Consider the following 18734-nt stretch of genomic DNA (forward strand, 5'->3'; position numbering starts at 1 on the left):
ATATGTAAAAGGAGTTTTTTGTATTCCATGACATTATCAATGTTCATTTATAAATCTCATGAGGTGATACTAGATCTTGACAAATATATATTTTTTTATATATTGCGCATGCTGAAATAAAAGCGACAAAACCCTTTCAATAATCATAAGAAATCTCTACTAAAAGCTGAGTCCATTGAACGATTCCGACAATATCATGAGCATGCGAATAATTTTCGCAACTAGTTTTCCTTCATTCGTCACCACTCGCCTCTTTCCGTAACCCATTCGGCTTGTCCCGGAATAACACGAGTTGATCACGAATGGTTTTCCTTTAGCGCCCTGCGAAATATGTTTCGGTGGGTGATCGGGACTGATTGTTCTCTGCCGTTGACATTTTGTGTTTGATGAATTATTCATCTACACATTGTACAATCGGTCACATGTATACGCATTAGGACTGGGACGGGTAACTCGGGTACCTGGGTCGGGTGGGTACTAAGTAGGACCCGGGTATACCCACAGGACTACCCGGACCCGTGGTTAGTCACGTGATATATTGTTTAATGAGACAAAAATATGCACCCATTCTTTCTGACTTTTCATATGGTTTAATAAAGATATAACTTAAGTCAACTTCAGTGTATAAACGACCAGATTGTTAAATACGTACGTGAATCTAAATACGTTTTGCCAGGGCTATGGTAAACAAAATTCCAAATCGGACATTTTGTACCTATCTCTTGAGGCCTACAGTGGGTACCCGGGTAGCGTCGGGTAATAGGCGGTTGGGTATCAGGTAGTAAATTTGGACTCGTCTCAGCCATAATACGCATGTAGATAAATTTAAAGTGGACAATGTATATGTACTATTGGTCAAAAGCATATTCTTGAATACCAGAATCCTGAATCCTTGATACGCACATAATGTTGGTTATATTAAGTTATGCTGCTTGATAAGGCCAAGCGAGAGTATCACACAAATTGAACTTAGTTGATTTTCGAATATTTCTTACCTATGTACTACTGAGAGTACTGGTAAACTATTTTCGAAAACGGTTTTAAAATTAATCTCCTTTTCTGATCTTGTTTCTAGCTAACAAGATCATTTTAGTTTGAAATAGAGTATGGTTACAAAGCAAAATTGCAACACTATCTTAGAATAGATCATCGTATCTCATAAGACTCGCATTAAATATAATACTTTTGCGTTTGCTGAAGACGCTGTAGTGCCGTTTAATATATAGCGTTAGGCAAGGATTGTAAGTTACAAAATAATACATACATACGTTTATAAGAGAGTTTCTTTCGAGTGGCCCTGCAACCTGTGTATGTTTTCTTAATCTATGAGCATGGTTCTGTATAAACAGACTGTCGTTATCTAGCCTGGTATAGGCCACTATTAGCCCAGCAATTTCCCCTCAACATTGCTTTCCCATTACGAGGCAATCTCCTGGAAATCGTAGCAGTGAATGGGATTATTTCACCGAAGTGGCAGGTGCCCGACGCATTGTAAGACTATCGTCGATTGGTTGAGATTAGCCAATCAGCAGCGGCAAGACATGTAGCGGTCGGATAATGCTTTATATTCTGGTCATGTGGGTTGTAAGTTAAGAAAGTTGGTGTGTGGACAGATTGTGAGAGCCTGTTAGAGCAGACGGGCGTGTAGGGCTAGGGCGGCGGAAAGATGAAATACAACGACTGTATCTTGTGGATTACGTCTCTTCTCATCTGCTTGTTGATAAAATCTACACACGAAGCGAGTGGAACGGTAAGTTGATTACTGTCGGCGGCGAGATATGACACCTGTTAGCTGCGACAGCTGTCCTGACGGTGCACAGTTTAAACTGTCATTTTGCCACTGCACTCTGCGCTGTACGTCACAAAAACAACTGCTTATTCACATGTCATATGTGTCTTTTGACGGTTTCAAGCAGAACCCTTGATGGTGTTAAACACTCAGTAAGCGATATGTGTTTTTTGAAATGACAATATGGTTATGATAGACCGTCATTCGGATTGTCCATACACACGAAATACGTCTTCTCTTCCCTCTTCACAGGTGAATATGATGAAAGTGGAATATATTGAGGAAATAAATATCTAAATATGTAATTGTGTTCAAAGAGCCTAAATTAGAATCACTGTGTAGGCCTACTTTATTGTTTCTCTGAGGGTATGATCCATATCTTAACGATACTGTTAAATAGTTTGTTTCGTCCTCTTAATGGGGATAGGTTAAATTTGGATAATATGATTCAAGTCAGAAAAATTACACTTTGACATGTTTGTCTCTTAACTCCAATTTATGTTTTTAAATTTTTTCAGTTAATGAAAATCAAAATTACACAGGGCAATATCACCATATATATATATATATATATATATATATATACATATATGGGTCTTCGATGGAGTACCCAGACTATTGTGATAGTCCCTGGTTTCAGCACACTTCTCCCCACTCCGTATAAAAATGGACCAAGCTGCACTAAAAAAATACCGGTATGACCCTCAGGTCTGTCCAATTCACGGTTGTGTGATCCTTGAATTTGAAGTACATGGTAACAAATTAACAGATTAATTCTCAAATGATAGAAATAGAATGCTAATAAACTTTAACTGCTTGGCCAAAACAAAATACAATAACTAATGGACCACACATGATGATTAAGCCAATATCAGTATATGGACCATCTGTTGTGAAATTAATTAATAGAATTTGATTTCTAAAACAGTTTCATTCCAGTTAATACAGTATGAGAGAATGTGTAAGAATTATTGTTATAGGTGGTGTCAAGTTGGCTGTCAGTAGGTCAGTGGATGTGAGTTGAGATGAAATCGGGTTTAATGTCGCGTCCAAGATTATTGCACTTAAATAGTGACGTGTGTGCGTGGCTGCTTGTACTAGTCCGGACTGATGTCGATTTTTAGTGCTAGCCCACTGAGATACCATACCGCAGTTTAACCTGAATACCCCACTCAGACACAGTACACTGACTCCAAGCTGACCAGTCCTTGTTTTAGCCCCTTAATGCCGAGCGCCAGACAGGGTAACAACAAATACCATCTTTTAACGTCTTTTGGTATGACGCAGCAGGGAATCGAACCCTGAACCTTCCGTTCTCTGGGCGGACACTATACAACTAGACAGAGGCGGTCCCAGTGGATGTGTGGTGGTACTAGGTCACAACCAGGTGATGTTAAACAACATTGGTTGTGGAAAGTCCTTGGATGGATGACCACATAGAGCAGCTCGACTCTGTCTTTGGTCCTGCCCCATACTGTAGCACATGTAAAATCTCCTTTTTGAAAGTAGCATTATTCTTGATATGCCTCTGTTCAACAAGCTGTGAATAGGTACCTGGTAGGATGACATGGTAATGCTCCAGGGAGCTGAGAATGAAAATCAAGTGCATGCTGATCAACTGTATCAATAATGTAGCACGATGAACATAAGTGAATGGGATTTGGTGCATTATATTTGCATTTAAATGCACTAATTATAGAGAATATTTGCAATACAACATTCATTACCTAAACCATGTATACCACATACATGTATATATATACCAAATACACTGTACCAAATGAAATGAATCCAAGATATTTTGGGGGCCTAGTGAATGGGATTTGGTGCATTATATTTGCATTTAAATGCACTAATTATAGAGAATATTTGCAATACAACATTCATTACCTAAACCATGTATACCACATACATGTATATATATACCAAATACACTGTACCAAATGAAATGAATCCAAGATATTTTGGGGGCCACGGTTGGCCCAGTCGTCTAAGGCAATGCGATTCTCTGTGTAGAGTTGTGTCCCTTGGGCACACCAGAAACCTATGATTGTGGGTTTGAATCCCGGTTCAACCCCGATTATGTTTCTAGGTTTGTCAGCACCATACCCATGCTTGTGGGTTTCACCAAAGTGGTAAACATCTAGGACCTGCATCACTTCGGGCTTTCCTCCCACATTAAGCTGGCACGCCGTGATATAACTGGAATACTGTTAAAAGCGGCGATAAACCCAACTCACTCACTCACCAGGATATTTTGCAAAGATGAGAGGATCAAAGTATGTTTGTGCCATCTAATTTGAACACGTTGAAGAAAGCTTTGATTGGAACACGTTTTGAGCTTAAACCTGCCAATTAGTTGTTATGGCAATAAGTTATTTGTTTGTTTAGGACATTAGGACCTGCAGTTATCTTCATCACTGTGTACAGCTGTCGTGATTACAGTTTATACTTCCCTGAACCCGCTTCGCCAAACTGGGAATGTTTGTCGTGTTTAAATAGCTGCGGTCATGCTGTTTTTGTGTAAAGTGTATTGAAAATTTGACAATGAATGTAACTGAAGTTAGGGCAGTAGGAAAAACGTGTTATTTAGGAGAACACTAATGTTAAAAATGGTAAAGAGCTGTCGAAATGTAAGGGTATTGGATTTGGTGACAGGGTACATTTATAGGGAGCTTCAGTGCAGATGTGTCAAGTGGGTGAATTGACCAAAGCTTTGTTTCAGCAGTGACATCACCGTCTCCTTCATCCGTCTCCTCATTCAGTCTCCTTCATCAGTGCACGTCCATAATCACCACAGTATTTCTCTCAATCATCGTGATAAGTGTAATTTGATTGGATGGCTATTTTTGGCATCATGTCATTAGAATTAAGCTTACCAATTTTACCATACGAATCCCCCTCCGATAAGTGCCCCCAGGACAATTCTAGGCCAGTCTGCAAGTAATCTGTGTAAGTACCCTGTACATTGCCCGAATGTTTAAATGACAGTCTGTATTTACTTTTGTATGGTACCAGGGCTACAGTCTTTTGAGCTTTTCAGAACATAATCACAATTTATCATACACCATGTTCACTTTAGGTATTTGATATATTTTATTCCCTTGGGACAAGTCTTTAGGGTGTTTCTACACCAATAAGTAGTCATTTTTTAAAATAAGTCTTAAGATGCCGTTTTTTTCGGTGTGACTTTAAATTTGTATCTGTGTGTTGCCACAGGTGTGTAACATGTTACATCAACTCACTGTAGCGATATACATGTCTAAATAACAATAAAGCCGTCTAAATAACAATAAAGCTGTCTAAATAACAATAAAGCCAGATGTATTGCCTTGGTTAGGCATTATTCACCGCAGTTGAGTTAATGTATTGTTCATGATGGCATTCGATCAGTGCATATAGATCAGCATTAGAAATTGGCACTAGTCCTACAGTCCTTGCCAAACTGCTCAATAGCTAAGGTATCATGACTAGTAGAAATTAGCCATTTTTAAGGGGTTAACTACATGTTATCATTATAAGGACTAGTGGACTAAAACTGTTAGTTTCTACAACTGAGATCTGTAAAGAAATACAAATACACAAGTTCAAAAGGATACATTGGGTAACTATGCAGTGGTTTCATACTCTTGGGATTTTAAAATTTTTAATGTGTGTTAACGCATTAACAAAGTGAGTGAGTGAGTGAGTTGGGTTTAGCGCCGCTTTTAACAGTATTCCAGTTATATCACGGCGTGTCAGCTTAATGTGGGAGGAAAGCCCGAAGTGATGCATGTCTTAGACGTTTATCACTTCAGTGAAACCCACGAGCACAGGTATGGTGCTGACAAACCTAGAAACTTTTGGGGCGAACCGGGATTCGAAGCCACAATCATAGGTTTCTGGCGTGCCCAAGGGACGCCACTCTGCACAGCGAATCGCGACGACTGCGCCACCCGTGCCCCCGCATTAACAAAGGAAATACCATGTCACAAAAAGTTTGTTCTCTCCTTCTCGGTCAATAATCACATCAAATTAATGAAGCACCCCTGTCGTTATTTCTAACAGTAAGAGTCAAAGGTGCTTTTTACGACAAATACGGAAAAACAAGACAATTGTGAGTAATGGGTCCAGGGGTATTTATCAGTAAAGATAAAATCCACTGGATAAATGAGGATGAGAAGAAGTAGGTATGGCCAGGAAGTAGTAATGCACAATTTTTATTATACTTGTCAAGAAGTATTGGAATATATACTACCTAAAGAAGTTAAAGAACACCCAATTCTTTCAAATTACTAAGTTTGAAACTTTCCTGTTTCTATAGTTAACATGGTTATTGTGTCATGCTATGTCAGTAATAATTACAAAACGAATTCGTTACACAAATTTAGCCAATTCTGACAGGTCAAGTGCTCCCGAGAACTTGCATTTATATTCAGTAAATGCACAAAAACATTTATGCATCCCAAATGCACGTTTTCCCGGAAGTGACAGAACTACTATCCAAATGACATCATCCTTGTTTACGTCTATAAATCACCCGATGTCAGAATTCCCTTCCAGAATGCTGATCAATTTTTCAAGCGGCTCATAAAAGATCCATTTATAATTTTTTCATTTTTTGTGCATGCATCGTAGTATAACAGTCACAAATTATATAAACTGAGAAGGTTTCGCTTTGTCATTCGTGACATACTTGCTCACTAAAGCTTGAACAATGTTGAACCTAGCTTGAAATTACGAAGTTAGCTGTTGTGGGAATGCTAGCTGTCAATGCCATGCTGGTATGAAGTCATTAATAGTCCCTTCCAAAAATAACTAGTGTTTAAGTTTTTCTCGCTCAGGTATAACACGTCATGTGTTGTCACGCTGGTCATGTGTTGTCACACTGGTCATGTGTTGTCACGCTGGTCATGTGTTGTCACGCTGGTCATGTGTTGTCACGCTCGTCATGTGTTGTCACATTGGTCATGTGTTGTCACACTGGTCATGTGTTGTCACACTCGTCATGTGTTGTCACGCTGGTCATGTGTTGTCACGCTGGTCATGTGTTGTCACGCTGGTCATGTGTTGTCACGCTCGTTGTCACGCTCGTCATGTGTTGTCACACTCGTCATGTGTTGTCACGCTCGTCATGTGTTGTCATGCTCGTCATGTGTTGTCATGCTCGTCATGTGTTGTCACATTGGTCATGTGTTGTCACATTGGTCATGTGTTGTCACACTGGTCATGTGTTGTCATGCTCGTCATGTGTTGTCACACTGGTCATGTGTTGTCACACTAGTCATGTGTTGTCACGCTCGTCATGTGTTGTGACACTGGTCATGTGTTGTCACACTGGTCATGTGTTGTCACGCTCGTCATGTGTTGTGACACTGGTCATGTGTTGTCACACTCGTCATGTGTTGTCACGCTCGTCATGTGTTGTCACGCTCGTCATGTGTTGTCACACTCGTCATGTGTTGTCATGCTCGTCATGTGTTGTCACACTGGTCATGTGTTGTCACACTAGTCATGTGTTGTCACGCTCGTCATGTGTCATGTGCCGCACTCAGCAATATTCCAGCTAATGACGGCAGTCTGTAAATAATTGAGCCTGGACCAGACAAACCAGTGATTGACATCATGAGCATCATCCACGCAATTGAGATCAATGACATGCATCAACCAAGTCAGCGAGGCTGACCACCCGGTCCCATTAGTCACCTCTTACGACAAGCATAGTCGCCTTTTACCGCAAGCATGGGTTGCTGAAGACCTATTCTTCCCCGAACCTTCACGGGTCACCATGTCACATGATTCACAACACATTGCAGCACTGCTAATGTGGAACTATTCTGTAGAGAAAGACTTCAAAATGACAACAGTTGTTAAGTTTGTTGGGGTTTAAGCGGGTTCATGTGGGCTTTAAGCCCTGGTGGGAGGCCTGCCGCCTCTCATTGTAAACTCAGGATCTCATCACCTCCACCTTGTCCACTTAAACCACATGCTTAATGAACCTGTCAAACCACATTTTTTTTATAGGTTGAAAGAGCTTAAACTTTCAGATTTCCTTCTGATCTTCAAAGGGCTTTCTAAACCTGCTGAGTATAAAGCCTCATGAGCTATTTGGTAAGCGTATCTTGCAATCTTTCAACATGTTCAGCATGTTCAGTTTGTTTGGTGTTTAACGCTGCACTCAGCAATATTCAAGCTATATGAAGGTGGTCTGTAAATAATCAAATCTGGACAAGACAAACCAGTGATTGACATCATGAGCATCGAGCCACGCAATTGGAATACGATGACATGCATCAACCAAGTCAGCTAGCCTGACCACCCGATGCCGTTAGTCGCCTCTTACGACAAGCATGGTCGCCTTTTACGGCAAGCACGGGTTGCTGAAGACCTATTCTATCCCGAATCTTCACGGGTCACTTTCGTCATGAAAGGATGAGTGTCAAATTAGATGGAAATTTATTGCTGAGTGCGGCGTTAAACAACGAACCAACCAAATGATGATAGTGGCGTCAGAAATCCATCTTCTTTGTGTCAGGGTATTAGGGATTTAGTATCCCTGACACAAATTTATTTCTCTCCCAGGCTGGATACATAGTAGTTTATCAAGATCATGTGAACCAATCAGATCTCATCTTTCTAACATGGAGATATGATTTTATATGTAATCATGTATATGTATATGGTAATGCCCACTGAGACAAGTCATCATTTAACGTGTTTAAACAGGCATACATCAATTGTGTTTTCAGTAATATAAACATGATCAATTGGTTAACCATGTTGAGTTGGTTAAGGACAGAATATATTTACCGTATTCGACGTAATAAGCGCCCACGACGATATTTTCTAGTATATTGGCTAGTGAACTATCCCAATTAGCACCCCTTCCGATTGATCAATGTACACAGGACTTATTTATTCGTGTATAATACGTATGTTATATGCATTTTTAATTATGGGAAATTAAATTCTGGAAGAAATATATCTGTCGTATATAAACATATCAGGCTGTCAGCATAAACCATGAAATTTACGATCTTTCAACTCTGTTGTTTTTCACCAAAATCATATTCTTATAAGAGCCCCCTATTTCTAACTTTGAGAGCGCCCTGGGCGCTTATTATGTCGAATACGGTAATGGTTGTGAATAATGTAAATGGCAGAAAACATTTTCTGTATGAACAGGATGTATGGAAACTAGTTGCCCATTGTTTGATTCACATTAACACCTTTTCCTGCTCAGAACCTGCATAATATTATATCATAATCATGAGGATCACATAAATATACATGCTGATTTTATCTATCACCATTTCCATGACTATGCAATTATTATAGATATTACTGCCAATTTTGTCATTTTATTTTAAAACCCTTTTAATAAATTTAATATGATTCCAGTTGAAGTGATTGTGATTATGCATCAAAGACTGAAACATATAAAAGTGGATATTTCATAAAGCTTTGATGTATGCTCTTTCAGGCAGTTTAGTTGAAATTCCCTTCAGGAATCTAGCAGCTAAATGGAATATTGGACTCTAAATGATGGCGTGCTGGCGCTATACTTTGATAATGATAGGCATTACATGCTGCAGTTGATCCCACGGGGGAAACGTCAGTAGTAGTCGTAACCCCACTGAACCCCATGGGACTTAAATGGTTTTGAAATGAGTCTGTTGTGGAACTGGAAGGATGCAGTTACCATGGAAATCTGGTGGACAGTCATCTCCCGTGTTAATCTAGAGGACTGTGGAATGCAGTGTCACGTCTAAATCAATAATAGAAACAATAGACTTGTCTGTGTCTCAATGGCAGAGGAGCTGTGACATTGATGTGGCGCTTAACCATTGATTGCAGGAACTGTTTGTGCTTGATCAGGAATAGAAGGTTTAGAATAGAGTTAACGTGGTTTAGTTGGATGTAGTTTTGATGGTGCGTCAAGCATGATGTGCTTTGAAATGTGGGTTGTGTCATGTCCTATTGTACGTATTGCAGAGAATATTCATCACAGTGTTGCATTGTGACTGGGTGGAGAGAGTCTGTGTCATGTTTGCAGTGTTGTATAGCATTGGTTGGAGAGAATCTTTGTAGTGTTGTATAGCACTGGTTGGAGAGAGTCTTTGTAGTGTTGTATAGCATTGGTTGGAGAGAATCTTTGTAGTGTTGTATAGCACTGGTTGGAGAGAGTCTTTGTAGTGTTGTATAGCACTGGTTGGAGAGAGTCTTTGTAGTGTTGTATAGCACTGGTTGGAGAGAGTCTTTGTAGTGTTGTATAGCACTGGTTGGAGAGAGTCTTTGTAGTGTTGTATAGCACTGGTTGGAGAGAATCTTTGTAGTGTTGTATAGCACTGGTTGGAGAGAGTCTTTGTAGTGTTGTATAGCCCTTGTTGGAGAGAGTCTTTGTAGTGTTGTATAGCACTGGTTGGAGAGAATCTTTGTAGTGTTGTATAGCACTGGTTGGAGAGAATCTTTGTAGTGTTGTATAGCACTGGTTGGAGAGAATCTTTGTAGTGTTGTATAGCACAGGTTGGAGAGAATCTTTGTAGTGTTGTATAGCACTGTTTGGAGAGAGTCTTTGTAGTGTTTAATAGCCTTGGTTGGAGAGAATCTTTGAAGTGTTGTATAGCATAGGTTGGAGAGAATCTTTGTAGTGTTGTATAGCACTGGTTGGAGAGAGTCTTTGTAGTGTTTAATAGCCCTGGTTGGAGAGAATCTTTGTAGTGTTGTATAGCACTGGTTGGAGAGAATCTTTGTAGTGTTTAATAGCCCTGGTTGGAGAGAATCTTTGTAGTGTTGTATAGCATAGGTTGGAGAGAGTCTTTGTAGTGTTTAATAGCCCTGGTTGGAGAGAATCTTTGTAGTGTTGTATAGCACTGGTTGGAGAGAATCTTTGTATTGTTTAATAGCCCTAGGAGAGAATCTTTGTAGTGTTTAATAGCCCTTGTTGGAGAGAAACTTTGTAGTGTTGTATAGCCCTTGTTGGAGAGAATCTTTGTATTGTTGTATAACACTGGTTGGAGAGAGTCTTTGTAGTGTTGTATAGCACTGGTTGGAGAATCTTTGTAGTGTTTAATAGCCCTTGTTGGAGAGAAACTTTGTAGTGTTGTATAGCCCTTGTTGGAGAGAATCTTTGTATTGTTGTATAACACTGGTTGGAGAGAGTCTTTGTAGTGTTGTATAGCACTGGTTGGAGAATCTTTGTAGTGTTTAATAGCCCTTGTTGGAGAGAATCTTTGTAGTGTTGTATAGCACTGGTTGGTGAGTGAGTGAGTGAGTGAGTGAGTTTGGTTTAACGCCGCTTTTAACAGTATTCCAGTTATATCGCAGCGTGTCAGCTTAATGTGGGAGGAAAGCCTGAAGTGATGCAGGTCTCAGACGTTTACCACTTCGGTGAAGCTGGTTGGAGCGAGTCTCTGTAGTGTTGTATAGTACTGGGAGGAGAGTCTTTGTAGTGTTTAATAGCCCTTGTTGGAGAGAAACTTTGTAGTGTTGTATAGCACTGGTTGGAGAGAAACTTTGTAGTGTTGTATAGCACTGGTTGGAGAAAGTCTTCGTAGTGTTGTATAGTGTGTGTATATATACTACTCAAAAGAAGTTAAGGATCACCCGATTATTTCATATTGGTAATGTTAATCTGTCATGGCATGAGAGATGAACTATTGTAATATGGAAGAATCAGGTGATCCTTAACTTCTTTTGAGTAGTATATATTAATACACAAACAATATAATGACAAAACCAATGAGATTACAGGTAACGGGGAAGAAGCCAGTTAAGTACAATGAAGGTGTTTCAACATGTTGAACAAACTAACAATCTTTTCTCAATTTGCCTGCCAAGGGCACTTAAGTTTGAAATCCTAGATAACCCCTGTGTGGGAATTTGGCTTCTGGTAAGGAGCGTTGTATTAGATCTTGCTGTACCAGCGAGGACGAGGATCAGTTCATACTTGTCTGTTCCATATGTTCGGATTTGAGAGAGAATTTTTTGCCTTTGAACATGTTGAAATTGATAACGATGCCATCATTAAATAAGTTTCATGTCAAGTAAGCAAGAAAGTATTGTCTGTAGTATTAGTTCGTATATTTACTAACATATGCTTGTTAGGAGACATATACTATCACATTGATAATTCATTGTTACACATATGCTATAGGGTGTCATGATAAATCGAAATATTGCTATATTGCTATTGGTAAGCACTTAAAGTCAATAAATTGATTGTTAAATCAGTTTCTGATCAATAGTTTCGATTGTATTTACCATATCATTAAAATGCATGCAGTGCTGTTCAAATTTGTTTTTCTTTTGATCATGAGTGGTAGTAATTTAAACATGGTAATGTGGAAGTTTCTTTTTCGTAAATTATTAGGGTAAAGAAAAAACAAATCGGTCATATCTCAAACTTTACTTTTCATTTGTTGTTATAGCTATCACATTCAAAGGAAACTTCAGTTCCAAGGTTTAATTCAACTCTAAAATCCATCTAAAATGATACACTGAATACTATCGATATGTATCGCAATAGTTTCTTTCAATATCAATAGTTATCGCAATAGTGATTTCCAGACCAATAGTCCCCCCTAATATGCTACTACAAAATGTTAGTGATAACAGGTTCAGGGTGTGGACATGGTCAGATTAACTATAGTAATATGAAAGAATCCAGTGGCCCTTTACTTTCTTTTGGTAGTATATGTTGCGGTGGACCATATCACTGTATACATGGTATATACCGTAGTCGACGTAATAAGCGCCCACGGCGATATTTGCTAATATATTGGCTAGAGAACAATCCCAATTAGCACCCTTTCCGATTGATCAATGTACAAATGACTTACTTATTCGCATACAATACACACTCGTGTGTTATATGCACCCATAATTATGGGCAATTAAGTTCTGGAAAAATATATCTGTCTATATAAACATTTCAGGCTGTCAGCATAAACCACGGAATTTATCTTTCAACTCTGTTTTCTCTTTACCAAAATACTATCCTAATAAGAGCCCCCTATTTCTAATTTCGAGTGCGCCCTGGGCACTTATTATGTCGAATACGGTAGGCCAATGGCCCACTCCATCTTGAATAAAAGATTGCTGTACCATCACACAAGGTCAGAAAGCTGCTGGTGCTTCATCATTACGACACTTTGACGGATAGCCTTGCTCCAAGGCGATCCTGAAAGATAAGTCCATGGATTTGTAGTAATTCTAACCGTAATAGACGAGTCTAGATAAGCGGTCTGTACAGACCACAAGCCTTTTTGCACGTTTTTGGGGAAAACTTTTTCTTATTATGCATTATAATCTCTCAATGATGATGAAAACTAATAATTATTGCCTTAGGGACTTGTGCAAGTCTAGTGGTGGATGTCCAGTGTTCGTCCAGCCTCAGGGTGTGGATATAGTCAGCCAGCTTAGTGATTTATTGCAAACATTATGTAACATGTATGAGGAGTATTGTTCACACTACTGTATGCTGATCGTGCTCATGTAAGGGCCACTTGACTTCTGTCCAGTCTCTGGTGGATTATTGCTTAACAGTTCAAGTAGTCTGAATAATAACACTTGGGTATTGACGGGTATTTCAACATGCGTGGTTCCAGGACGGGTGTGAATAATAACACTTTGGTATTGATGGGTATTGTCAGGTATTTCAACATGCGTGGTTCCAGGACGGGTGTGAATAATAACACTTTGGTATTGATGGGTATTGTCAGGTATTTCAACATGTGTGGTTCCAGGACGGGTGTGAATAATAACACTTGGGTATTGATGGGTATTTTCAGGTATTTAAACGTGTGGTTCCAGGACGGGTGTGAATAATAACACTTGGGTATTGATGGGTATTGACAGGTATTTCAACTTGTGTGGTTCCAGGACCGAGGTGAATAATAACACTTGGGTATTGACTGGTATTGACAGGTATTTCAACTTGTGTGGTTCCAGGACGGGTGTGAATAATAACACTTGGGTATTGACGGGTATTGACAGGTATTTCAACTTGTGTGGTTCCAGGAGGGGTGTGAATAATAACGCTTGTGTATTGACGGGTATTGACAGGTATTCCAGGAGGGGTGTGTATAATAACACTTGGGTATTGACAGGTATTTCAACTTGTGTGGTTCCAGCAGGGGTGCACACACACCCAACCCCTGCTGAAACACACTGCTCAAAAGATGTGAAAAAAAACACACCAATTTTTTTCATACTACCATGATTACTTTAGTTAGTTACATATAAATTATCATACTATGAAGGTTCTGATGTGCTTTAACTTCTTTTAGGTAGTATGTACTTAACATGCATAAATTTTTTACAGTTTGACTTCTTTTTGGGTGATCATTTATACTAAGTGTAGTACATGGTAGTAGGGTTTGGACGAGTCCAAATTTACTACCCGGGTACCCACCCTGCTATTACCCGACCTTACCCAGGTACCCACTGTAAGTCTCTAAAGTTGGGTACAAAATGTCTGATTGGGATAAGTTTGACCGTAGCCCTTGCAAAATCTATTTTATACACGTATAAAACGATCTGGTCATACATACACTGAAGTTGATTGAGGTTTTATTTTTGTACAAAAATATTAAAGTCAGAAGGAATTGGTCTATTAAGTCAGAAAGAAATGCAAACAGTGATTTGAAGTGTGACCATAGAATTCTAGATACTTTTTGTCTTCAAACAATATAGCATGTGACTAACCACGGGTCCGGGTTGCCCTGTGGGTACCCGGGTCCTACTCAGTACCCACCCGACCCGAGTTACCTGTCCCAGCCCTAAAGTGTATAGGGGGCACGGGTGGCCCATTTGTCTGAGGCACCACGATTCGCTGTGCAGAGTTGCCTCCCTTGGGCACTCCAGAATCCTTTGATTGTGGGTTTGAATCCTGGTTCGCCCCAACTATGTTTCTAGGTTTGTCAGCACCATACCTGTGCTCGTGGGTTTCACAGAATCAGTAAACGTCTGACACCTGCATCACTTGGGGCTTTCCTCCCACATTAAGCTGACACGCCGCGTTATAACGGGAATACTGTTAAAAGCGGCGACCATCTCATTCAACAAACAATAACACTACTACCATGACTACCAGACACAGTTTTCTCATTCGTCTAACAATTGTTAATTAACTTGTGATCACAAAAAACTCTCCTTCTTTTCCAAAAAGCTGTATCCATGGTTGTTTAATATACTTCTCAACATCTGATAGAGATGCTGAGATACTCCCTTGTCTTACGTAATGTGAAGACAACTATTTATTGAACTGTGTATTTATGTTTCATTGACATGAAATGAACCATGCTTCTGTTCCATAGCAATGTCGGGTACTAGTCGTATAACAACATATCCAAGCAATCACATTCAGACTCCACCTCGACACTCCCGGAATCAAAAGTTGGGTAGTATATATAAAGTCGAACTTGCAGCATCTTCCCAAGGCAAGAGACTTAACATCTTCCCGAGGCAAAAGAGTTAACTGACTTTAAAAGTCCAGTTTCCACCCTTGCCGAACTAGGTTGGAATTCATTGGCTCGATCGTAGCGCCACCAGTGGCTATTACGAGTTATGTCCTTTCTATGCCTCTCCTATTGACCAATCAGATTCAACCTCTCATATCACTTGCATTTGCTTCAAACAAAACGGTGGCGCCCAGTCAGGACGATCTGATCGATAATCAATATCTATATTGTGATAAAACAGGTCTTACATCGCGAAATGCATCAAATCACGTGAGCACCTTGATTAAAAACATGAAAAGATATAGAAAATATCTGTTGACAACGAGTTAGCGGTGGACATGCTTTGCAAATCCTGCAGTCGACCGAAATCTGCATGACACTTTACGAACCGGATTTCGATTTCGGTGCGTGATTTTGATTGAACTATGCATAGACTCGTTAGTCCAGCCAAAATGTAACTCCATAATACCAGCCTAGTTCGGCAAGGGTGGAAACTGGACTTTCATAGTCAGTTAACTCTCTTGCCTAGGGAAGATGGGGACTTTACTGACTATAAAAGTCCAGTTTCCACCCTTCCCGAACTAGTCTATGCATAGTCAATATCTCGTAACAAAGTCAACATCTGGTTTGTAAACTGCCATACAGAATTCGGTTGCTTGCAGGATTTGTAAAGCATGTGTACTGCCAACTCTGCGTCAACAGATATTTTCCAAATCATTTCATGTTATTTATCAAGGTGCTCACGTGATTTGATGTACCTCGAGACCCGTTTTATTACAATATACATTTCGATTATCGATCAGATCGTCTTGACTGGGCGTTGCCATTTTGTTTGAAGCAAATGCAAGTGATATGAGAGGTTGAATCTGATTGGTCAGTAGAAGGGTCATAGTACATGTAGAAGGGACATAACTTGAAATAGCCACAGGTGGCGCTACAATTGAGCCCAGAAAATCTAGCCAAGTTCGGCAAGGGTGGAAACTGGCCTTTCATTGTCAGTTAACACCCTTGCCTCAGGAAGATGAACTTGCAGTGAAATATATGTCATATAGCAGGGATGGAGCCACTAGACCGTTAGTCCGAGACTAGTGAAAATCCAGAGTGACTAGTTTTGTACCAAAATCTAACTGTTTTACAGAAACCACTAATCCGCCATAACCTGTGGTATTTGTATTTGACCAACAGTGTCTATCCAGGCATAATTGACCATGTTCTGATATATTAGCAGTGTTCTAAAATAAGGTCCGTAGGTGTAGTACTTAATAATACTACTACTTAAAGGGGAAGTGTACACGCAAAAATTACTTTCTTTCTTTTTCTAAACAAAACGCAATTTTATAATTAGTTAGTATCTGTGTTTGAAAATATACACTCATTTTTTTCACAGTGAAAGTAGGTAGCTCACAATAGTGTGAAAATGATATGCCGTTATGAGGCCTTCGTTTTTCGAGCTAAACAGGCCTGAGTTATCCCCCTTAGATTATGACGTAATTGGTGCCAATTCAACTGGGTCCCTGTCTATTCTGAACGCAAAAGATATCAAGTACAAGTTTTCGGTAAAACAACGTGGCCTACGACACACTCCGGCGCAGTGGTGACTCAGCATAACACTATGCTGGCTGGCATCTGAGACGCTAGAATCACACACCTGTACCTACACCACGTGAAGCGGCTCTAACAAAGCATGATGACGTCATAATGTTTATCAATTGGCACCAATGACGTCATATTGCAAGGGGCATAAGCCATGGTATTTTTGTTATGGAAATAGAACACTTGGTAAATGTGAAAAATATAAATCGTTTTAATGCAAAACATATGTTAATTAATTGTGATATTTTTATATTTTTGTCTATGACACTTCTAGGTTAACACTTTTATTGTGGAAAAAGTACAAGAAAATTAGGTTCATTTCCGTGTGAACTTGCCCTTTAATGTATGGTGCGCCTAATAGGACTAGTGGACTTAAAATGTTTGTTTCTACCTCTGCAATAGGTGCTCGGTGATGCTGTATATAAAATAAGAACATGTTTGAACCCCTACATCTTTAACTTTTAACATTAGGGGTAAGACACAGTCTGCTAGACCATGTAGACTTTCATGCTTATGTCGGAACTCATAAACGTACATTGCATTCCATTGAAACAGACCCAACTCTTTTTGTCTCTTCCAGGCTCAATTATTCAATTATTTACCAGCTGCCATAAGGTGGCTGAGATATTGCTGACTTGCAGAAAGCAGCTTTCATTCGCCGACTTGCACTGTCTGCAAAGAGCAGAATGAATGTTTGTTGTCATTATCAAATCTTGAGAATAACAGCATGTTTAGAAAACATTTCAGTAAAATATAAGTGAACACAGGGGAGAAAATCAATAGACATACCGTATTCGACGTAATAAGCGCCCCGCTGTAATAAGCGCCCACGGCCATATTTGCTAATATATTGGCCAGTGAACAATCCTGATTAGCACCCCTTCCGATTGATCAATGTACACAAGACTTATTTATTTGGGTATAATACGCACTCGTGTGTTATATGTAACCTTAATTATGGGCAATTAAATTGTGGAAAAATATATCTGTCGTATATAAACATTTCAGGCTGTCAGCATAAACCACGAAATTTATCTTTCAATTCTGTTTTTTTTTAACAAAAATAATATTCTAATAAGAGCCCCCTATTTCTAATTTTGAGAGCACTCTGGGCGCTTATTACGTCGAATACGGTAATTATGAGTGGTCATAATGTTACGAATTAGTGTGATGTCCTAATGCTTCATACTTAAAGTGCTATACATAATTATTATATTGCTATACCCTCATTGAAGCGGGACATGTTTTCCACATATATACTACTTAAACAAAGTTAAGAACAACACACATTTTTACTATAGTTAATCTGTCATGCCATGACTTTATTTTAGTGGTTGTTTGTTTGTTTGTTTGTTTGTTTGTTTGTTTGTTTGTTGTTTAACGCTGCACTCAGCAAAATATTCCAGCTTTATGACAGCGGTCTGTAAATAATCAAGTCTGAACCAGACAGACAAGGGATTGATGTCATGAGCATCGATCCACGCAATGGGGATACGATAACATGCATCAAACCAAGTCAGCGAGCCTGACTACCCGATCTCGTTAGTCGCCTCTTACGACAAGCATGGTCGCCTTTTACGGCAAGCACGGATTGCTCACATGTTGCTGAAGACCTTTTCTACCCAGGATCTTCACAGGTCTTATTTTAGTAGTATGATATTAATAATGAAATGACAGTATGTGATATGATGGTGTTTAGCAGTGGTTCTTGTGTTTCCAGCGGAAGAGACGGTCACTAAAATGGCAGAAGGAGTCAGCACGGACAGTCCTGGCGGAGATGTTGTCAGACATGAACAGTTTCAAAGAGCAGGAGTTGATGCCGTTCATGATAGAGCGGGTTGCAGGAACAACCGCCAACAAGAAAGTGCAACAGGTTGGTGCAACCTTCCAACATGCTGTCTGATGTACAA

The 18734-nt window shown here is 39.5% G+C and overlaps 1 protein-coding gene across 4 annotated transcripts in view; it reads left to right on the plus strand.

The window, feature by feature from the left end:
* Positions 1 to 1556: 1556 nt before the first annotated feature.
* LOC124151116 (glutaminyl-peptide cyclotransferase-like) overlaps positions 1557 to 18734 on the plus strand; it is a 50506-nt gene continuing 33328 nt past the window's right edge. For 3 of the 4 annotated variants that reach the window (XM_046523437.2, XM_046523439.2, XM_046523438.2), the window contains exons 1-2: positions 1557 to 1750; positions 18545 to 18697. In XM_046523437.2, the coding sequence (XP_046379393.2) occupies positions 1667 to 1750; positions 18545 to 18697 (237 nt within the window). In that variant the 5' untranslated portion in view covers positions 1557 to 1666. The remainder of the gene's footprint in view (positions 1751 to 18544; positions 18698 to 18734) is intronic. The other variant, XM_046523440.2, reaches the window with a different exon arrangement.

This window comes from Haliotis rufescens, unplaced genomic scaffold, assembly GCF_023055435.1.
Source record: "Haliotis rufescens isolate VD_foot unplaced genomic scaffold, xgHalRufe1.0.p SCAF_3, whole genome shotgun sequence".
Lineage (NCBI taxonomy): Eukaryota > Metazoa > Mollusca > Gastropoda > Lepetellida > Haliotidae > Haliotis > Haliotis rufescens.